Source organism: Priapulus caudatus, unplaced genomic scaffold (assembly GCF_000485595.1).
Source record: "Priapulus caudatus unplaced genomic scaffold, Priapulus_caudatus-5.0.1 Scaffold476, whole genome shotgun sequence".
In the NCBI taxonomy this organism is placed as follows: Eukaryota; Metazoa; Priapulida; class Priapulimorpha; order Priapulimorphida; family Priapulidae; genus Priapulus; species Priapulus caudatus.
In genome coordinates this window covers 253,313-262,134 of record NW_014577537.1, presented here as the reverse complement: position 1 = coordinate 262,134, position 8,822 = coordinate 253,313, and the positions used below count along the sequence as shown (strand labels likewise).

Genomic DNA, 8,822 nt, shown 5'->3' with positions numbered 1-8,822 from the left:
CGAATAACAACTATGTACTCCTGTAGATTTTCGTCTGCCCTGTTCTTATCTGTAACACGAATAACAACTATGTAATACGGTATTCCTGTACATTTTCGTCTGTCGCGTTCTTATCTGTAACACGAATAACAACTATGTATTCCTATAGATTTTCGTCTGCCACGTTCTTATCTGCAACACGAATAACAACTATGTATTCCTGTAGATTTTCGTCTGCCACGTTCTTATCTGTAACACGAATAACAACTATGTATTCCTGTAGATTTTCGTCTGCCACGTTCTTATCTGCAACACGAATAACAACTATGTATTCCTGTAGATTTTCGTCTGTCGCGTTCTTATCTGCAACACGAATAACAACTATGTATTCTTGTAGATTTTCGTCTGCGCCACATTCTTATCTGCAACACGAATAACAACTATGTACTCCTGTAGATTTTCGTCTGCGCCACGTTCTTATCTGTAACACGAATAACAACTATGTATACTATTTTTGGAATCTTTCGTTCTCTGTGTGTTATACAGCTTAATTGTCGCTATATTGTCTTTTTTTCTGTCTTGTCCTCTCTGTCTCTCTTTCTCTCCTACTCTATCTCTCTCTCTCGCTCTCTCCCTCTCTCCCTCTCCCCCTGTCTCTCTCTTAATTGTAATTGTATTAATTAAGCTTAATTGTCGGCGGCTGTGGTGCCTTCATGGCTTCAGTGATGCTAGGGAATGTGTTAACATTGCCTGCAAACATGCACGAGGTTTAACCATTAGTGTATTTACATGTACATGGGAATAAGCAAGTGTCTAATAATAACTAACACAGTAACATTATGTTGTCTTCTTTCTGCCTTGGGCCCCTCTCTCTCTTTCTCTCTCTCTCTCTCTCTCTCCCTTCTCTCTCTCTCTACTCTCTTCTCTCCTCTCTATCTCTGTCTTTCCTACTCTTCTCCCCTTTGCTCTCTCTCTCTCTCTCCTTTCAGTCCTCTCTCTTCTCTCTCTCTCTCTCTCTTTGCTCTTGTACTCTCTTTATCTCTCTCTCCTCACTCTCTCTCCTTCCTCGTCTCTTTACTTCTCACCCTCTCCCCCTCTCTCTTTCTCTCTTCCCTCTCTTCCTCTCTTCCCCTCCCTCTCCCCTCTCTTCCTCTCTTCTCCCCTCCCTCTCCCCTCTCTCTTTCTCTTCTCTCTTCCTCTTCTCCCCTCTTCGTCTTTTCTCCTCCCCTCTCTTCCTCTTCTCCCTCCCTCTCCCCCTCTCTCTCGCTATCATCCCGCTGCTGCTCTCATATTGCCCGTGTGCGTGCTCTTTTGGTAATTTGCTTCCCGGTGTCATGATGCTGCGATTCATCCGGCTCGGTGAATCATCAACAGGAATGCTGGCGACACATGTTTTCATCAGCGAGCACCGCGCGCTGTCGGACCCCTCCATACTGCGACTCGCGCACGCCCCCCCGATCCCATCGTCGCGATATCGCCGTGCATTAATCCCCACGTCGCTGTTAAGAAAAAAATTTTGTTTCAGCTTAATGAGGCGCGATTATGATAAACGCTTGGCAGACGATCGAGCTAACGACTGGCTTAGGGCATTCGCTTCGTTCACGCTAGCATGCGGGACATTGGCGCTGTCTACCCTGCCTGTACTTATATAATATTATAGTCAAAGAGCGATATAAAGAAGGAAGAGCGTACAAGGGTAAAATGCTGAAACCATGCTGCAGTATTAGTCGAATTAATAAACTTTTCCCGTTTTATTTTGACGATCCTTGCAGTTTTAATTGATTAGCTGTCTTACTTGTTCATATAAAACAAACCGCATGTCCCTACGATGCCCTACGCTAGATAATGAGCGGTGAAAATCTGGTATTTTCACCGAAACCCGACTCGCGATCAGTGTTTACTGCGTCCCTCACTCGAAGTGTTAATAACTTCAGGAAACTCGCGCTGTCCCGGAATGACGTCTGTTATTGATTGCCATAGTGATGACCCCCACCTGTGCCCACCTCACGCCCACCTCACACTGGATGTATAGTAAGCTCTGGTAGTATTACGTGAGTCAGCGCCACTATGGCGCTACACAGCGGCGACCGGAAGCAACACACTGGAAACACTTCGAGTGAGGGACGCAGTAAACACTGATCCCGAGTCGGGTTTCGGTGAAAATACCAGATTTTCACCGCTCATTATCTTAGCGTAGGGGCATCGTAGGGACATGCGGTTTGTTTTATATGAACAAGGTAAGACAGCTAATCAATAATACTGCAAAGGATCGTCAAAATAAAACGGGAAAAGTTTATTAATTCGACTAATACTGCAGCATGGTTTCAGCATTTTACCCTTGTACGCTCTCCTTCTATATCTGCTCTTACTTATATATATATGCGCTCATGTGAGAGAGGAACCAAGTAAAATGACGCCCATCTTCCTGAAGGAGATCGAATGTTCACTTTAGTTCTTGTGGCTTCAGTACGAGATCCGGGAAAATGTAATCTCATCAAGCAGAAGATTCGTAGAAATCTTATAAGATTACGCAGACTTGAAAGTTCACTCGTTGGGTATAGTCACTATAAATAATATATCGTGTGAGCGCGCTGTGTATAACGAATGTATGCAGAGATGTAACAAAACATCTAGTAAACATCTCCAGTGAGGCTGAAGGGGTCGTTGTCGTATCAGGTATACCCGAGGTACATATATGTATACACAAAGTGTACCAGACTTGTACTACAGAAGTGTACCCTAACCCTAACCCTAACCCTAACCCTAAACATACCTCATATCAAAATATAAACATAATACTAAACAACCTAAAACTACCTCAACCTAGGTACATAAATGTAGTACCCTATACGACAACGACCCTTCGTGCTCCAGTGAGTATCCTAACTATAATGTCTATGTGTCTGTAGTTAGCTATGTGCCCTAAGACAACAGGGGGGCCGTTGTCAGAAACATTGTAAAGTTCATGCTCATGTTAATGCTAAGATAGCACGTACGACTAATGTTAACGTTACGACTAATGTTAAGACTACTTTTTATTCAGACAACGGGCCCCATGTCCCTGGTTTTGCCGTGCTGACGCATTAGTAATTGACCGTAGTCAAACGAGTCACCGGGCTAACCGACTGATATATCATGCCTTATAATGAAGTCGTGTGTTTGTGACCAACTGTGTGTGACTTCAGTGTGCAAGCAAACGTAGATGGAGCTCTAAAAGTTAGCGATGAACACAGCTCTCATGAGTGAATCCACACATACAGAGGGGGATAGGAAGCCATAGTTAGTGGCGTCCCCTAGTTTCAAGACCGCAAGGTTTCATCGAAAGATGACGTTTGTTAAATGTGTTGATAGTTGGGTACGTGAACACAACTTTAAACACAAAGCACAACCTCTGTTCTCCCACTTCTACGCCCCTGAACAACTTATTTTCTAAGATGCTCTGCAGTACGTTGGACAAAGAGCCACTTTCTTCCCGCTTTCTGTTTGAACTAGAGGCGGTCTGTTTGCCATGATACATCTACGTACTGTGTAACTGTGGACACTGCAACTACAAGCAACCCCAAGCAAGAATGAAGCCATGTCTGCCAGTCTGGGGTCAAATGTCAGAAACAAAATTTGTCTTAATATTTGCCTTACCAGTAAAATTTTCTCATATGACAGAGTGGACCTCTATACACAGTGTACGAGTATCTCGTAACTTCACCCCGTTTCTGTCAACGGTCTAAGAGAACAAGAGCCGCAGAGCGTCTGGGCTCATCTGAGGTCTGTTGCTACGATTATAAACGTAAAATTGCGTGTGTGTGTGTGTGTGAAAGAGAGAGCTAGAGAGCGAGAGAGGACGGATGAAAGGATAGACGGCAGGAGTGCATATATTCATATTGTATATTTACGGCAATCAGCAGAGCGTCCCATTGCGCAATCATGCGTGTACGCAAGTCGCGCGATCACTGTGTGAGTGGATGTCCGGATCCGTAGCCTGGAGGCTAGGCGACCGGTTCCGGACGCGTAGCCACTGCGGAAAAATTATGGTAAATAAACACGAAATGTATTTACTACCAAAGTCTTAGTTTCTTTATCCTATTATTTCGAAATACATTATCTTTGCTGACAACCTGGGGAGTGGGAGAAAGAGGGGGTGGGAAGTGCCGAAGTGGCTTAACTGCGTCTATGCAACTATAGCGGGCAAATGATTTCAAGATGCAAATTCTAAAGCAAAAACGTGGATATAAGAACGGAAATATACAAGTCTATTTTACACATAATTGTGTTTATTACGGAATTTCGATTATTGATATCAGCAAGCACAATATTAGAAATACGTGAAATTCTGATTTTACTCAATACCACACTGGATATGACTATGGCATCGGGAACTGGTCACTTTTTCATAATTAGTGAATAATGAGTTAATTTTGATATGTGTATTATTACTGTATTACATTATCTACAGTGTAAACCATTAAATAAGTAAAATGCATAAAAATGTATAACAAAATACAAATCTTTGACTTGCTGTTTTCGAGCAGGTGTACATGAACATTGCACAGCAAACAGTTATGCTATTTTACACGTTAACCTAGATGCATTGAGATACAACTCTAGACTGCACCCAATAGGTAGCAATAAGGAAAGCTTATGCAAGACTGCATCGTCTGCTATACACAAATACATCATGTTTCGTTAATGCGTAAAGAAGTCCTCTTCCTAAACATATATTTTTTGCTACAAAGACTCGTTGTTCCAAGTATCTATGAATATGACCGTGACCTTTGTGATGCTCAGTCACGAATTGCGAATTGCAATGAAGTGATTAATCGAATGCAGTTAGAGAATCAATCAGTTGCCATCACCTTGCATTATGCATTTACACTTACAGACCTTGCACAGTAATGACATAAGCATAGAGTAGACACATACCAGCGACACGAGATTCAGGTGAGGTTGAATGCTGCTTCTTCAGATTACACGTACTAACAGACTATATTATATATAGTCGCTGGGCATATCCTGGAGTGGAGTCTCCGAATGGAATAACGTTCCAAATGAACGTAAACTGCTACTATAATGTGGTAAGTTGTGATTCGGTTGACGGATATCCAGTTTAATCTATGTTCACCGTTAGATACCATGCAATCATGTATGCGCCCACAGCGTCCTAAACCACAAACGCAAACTTCGTGAAGAGGTGTACGATCAGTAACGATGCTCTATTATGCAGACGTTTTTCACTAAACCCATACAAAGTACATGATACAGTTAACAGTTGTGATGTCACGAATTCACTTCGTTGAACTGTACGGAGTAGGAGCGAATAAATGCGGCTAGTAACTTCATGTTCGCCTTGTATATTCTCTGCCGAACTTACGATCATTACGAACTTTACGAAACATCCAATACTAGCAGGGTTGTTGATTATCATAAAATCCTTCTTTGAGCATATACACCCGAGACGCATAAGCTACGTAGACAAAAACTGGAGTGTATTTTCTCACTGTTACATCATTGCCTATGCACGAATATCACTACATGCAAACACCTGCTTAGACATGTTGTTTGGCCAACATGCAAAACTATGTACATGTAAAGAGTAGTTGTAGCATCACATTGTACTTCCTAAAACATTTTCACACGCGGCCACACACGCACGCACACGCACACACACACACGAACACACATACACACACACGAACACACGAACACACATACACACACACGAACACACGCACGCACGCACGCACGCACGCACGGTCTTACTCTACAATCACACACTCTCACACTATTCTAAAGAAATAACATCATTTCTCACAAATTACTACAGAATCACACCCCATCAAATCCACGTATTTCTCGCTCAGCATTTGCTCAATCATGTCTGTAAATAATATCTATCTGTCACATTTGCACAATCGTACATCCTTAGCGATTCATACGAGAAAAACACCACGATATCAGTCACATTATATGTCAATGAAACGTAGCTAAAATTTGATATAAAAAATTTATTATGTGGAATTATGGCAGAAATGTCTTGTCAGACCGATCGGAAACCAGACAGCTGAGTAATGCAGAGGACGTGTGAAAGCATGGCGCACAAACATTCGCAAAGCAACGAAACCCACAAGATAAAAATATCAAAGCATCGACAAGTGAAAAACCAATCTCTTATACACAACCTACTTTACAACAGAACTGTGTCTTACACACTGAGAGAGAGAGAGAGAGAGAGAGAGAGTTATGCGATACACCATCATACGCGTTCTGACCACTCGTGAATATTTGTTCACACCGTGGCGTGGCAACGCCGAGCCGTGCCCTCTACCATGTTTACCCACAAATACAGGATGACGCTGTATTTTGTAGCCGGCTCAAACCTAACAGAGTCGCGACTCCAAACGTCAAAACTGAGCAGCGCGCACTTTCGCTCCGTGTGCATCATGCCTTCACCAAATCTCTACCACGCAGACAGAGAGGTGACCTCTACATGTGTGGACTTACGCACGCACTCATGCACGCACGCGGGGGACTCGAGGCCACCGGTAACGCATCCTTCTACATCACTTGCTATTTACAGACTGCTTATGCATCGCTAGCATGTGTCGACCATCCATCCATCCATCCGCCAGCCATCACACGATCCCTCGCCGTCGTTTCCCATGCCATCGTCCGTCCACACCCTTGCCCGCTCCTCGTTCAGTGGTCATCCTCGTTCGGTGGTAGGTGCAGGCCCATGGAGCCGATGATGGTGGAGGCGGGACCGGGCGCGCCGCGCTGCGCATCGTAGGACTCCAGCAGGTTGTGTACAAGATTGAGGTCAACGTCGACGGGACGGTAGTCACCAAAGTCATCGTCGCCCGTTGACACCTCCTCTATGCGCGGCCCTGATGACACCTCCTCTATACGCGGCCCTGATGACACCTCCTCTATGCGCGGCCCTGATGACACCTCCTCTATGCGCGGCCCTGATGACACCTCCTCTATGCGCGGCCCTGATGACACCTCCTCTATGCGAGGCCCGCTGCCACTGGTGAGAGGAGGGTCCGTGTTCTGCAAATAGTAATGGTGGCATTAGAGAGATGGCATAGCTGCTGGTGGTGGTGAGCGGAAGGTCCCTGATCTAGGAATAGTAATGATGGCATTAGAGAGATGGCATAGCTGCTGGTGGTGGTGAGCGGAAGGTCCCTGATCTAGGAATAGTAATGATGGCATTAGAGAGATGGCATAGCTGCTGCTGGAGGTGAGAGCAGGATCTGTGTTCTGCTACGGATCGGACTGCTACACTATCTGCTGGATCTTTATCTATCGTCCTCCCTGAATGCTGTTCACAGTACAAACAGAATGCCTGGGGTGGAAGCCCCCAAAATAAGATGACAAAGAGGAAAAATAACTGGTTATTTTATTCAATCGGCAAAACATAGAATCTTAGTACAAGTAGAAAAACCCAGCCCACTACAAATGAGGACTATTCTGGTAGACTCTGCACACTATACACATCATGGGTGATACTAGCGCGTAATTTAACCTAACTACAACGTGCTGCCCTCTAGCGTCACAATTTGTGCCTAATGATCAGGGATATATATGCTAGTTATTTGAATGTGCAGACTACACCATTGTGTGATCATGCTCTGATCTACTGCTTCACTCTGCCCCTGACAGTGCCTTCTGTAGGACATAGTTGGTCCGTATGTGGTATAAATATAATCATCATCACTCAGGGTTACCCCAAAACTTTGTCCCCTTTATAGACAAGATGTCTATTCTATACAGGTGGTTTCACTGAACACATCTCTAGCCATTGCCACTTAAATGAAACACTTAAATGAAGTGTCCTTTATAGACAGGTGTGCCTTCAATAGAGGTGGATTCACTACATAACTGTTACTCAAGCGCAACAACCAGTGTCCTCTAAAGACAGGTGTCCTCTCCGTAGAGGTTATCGCTAACCCAGGTGTGGCCGTATTAGGCAGTACTCACAAAGTGTTCGGTGACTGTCGTCTCGACACGCTCGTAGCACTGGCCCACGTTGGTTCGCGCCAGCTCTCGCTCAAAGCTTTGCCCCACGTGCGTGCGTGCAAGTTCACGGTCCATCAACTCTATATACTCCTGTAGATTTTCGTCTGCAACGTTCTTATCTGCAACACGAATAACAACTATGTACTCCTGTAGATTTTCGTCTGCCCGCCCACTATCGTAGATGGAGGGTAGTGGGAAGGTGTGGGGAGGGGTGGGGAGGGTGGGGAAGGGGCAGGGGGAGGGGGAAGGGCAAGTGGGGGAGGGGGGCTCTAATAGCAAAAGCAGTTCACTCCTTTGTTAACAGTCAACAAATCACATGTTTAACCCTCCTCTGAGGTCAAAAGGTTATCAGACACTTACTCTTCGCCGGTCAGTGGAAAGCACATTTCATGGTCCTTTCAATAAAGCCATAAAAATGGTAGGTCACCGCTGAAACAAAAAAGTTTTTCAATCGCTCGGTCACACCATGTCCTCAGAAAATGTCTAAAATCTGCCCTGTGCCCCATTGACCTTTGACTCTGTGATCTCCAATTTCGGCACAGTGATGGCTTTTCCTACCATGATGCTATACACCGACTATCACGAGCCTAGGTCGAGCCGTTAGATTTGTGGCCGCAATTCTGCATTTCCTCCCTATACCTTAAGTTAAGGAGGGAATGTTCCCCTTCTTTTACACCTCTTGACCTTTGACCTTTGACCCCCAGCTTCGACATCCAACTCGTTTTCGAAATACCCCCCACGTCCCGAATATCGTGACCGTACGTCGAGCCGTTTAGATTGTGGCCCCACTGTTGACGGACGGACGGACGGGACGCTCGGCGGACGGACCG

At 44.9% G+C, this 8,822-nt stretch overlaps 1 protein-coding gene across 1 annotated transcript in view; it reads right to left on the bottom strand.

Annotated features, from left to right (window-relative positions):
- Window positions 1–4,225: 4,225 nt before the first annotated feature.
- The window catches only part of LOC106810818 (protein ecdysoneless homolog), a 17,393-nt gene continuing 12,796 nt past the window's right edge, over window positions 4,226–8,822 (bottom strand). Inside the window, exons 9-10 of the mRNA XM_014814271.1 lie at window positions 7,954–8,111; window positions 4,226–7,023 (exon numbers count right to left, since the gene is read on the bottom strand). Coding sequence (XP_014669757.1) covers window positions 6,670–7,023; window positions 7,954–8,111 — 512 coding nt within the window. The 3' untranslated portion in view covers window positions 4,226–6,669. The remainder of the gene's footprint in view (window positions 7,024–7,953; window positions 8,112–8,822) is intronic.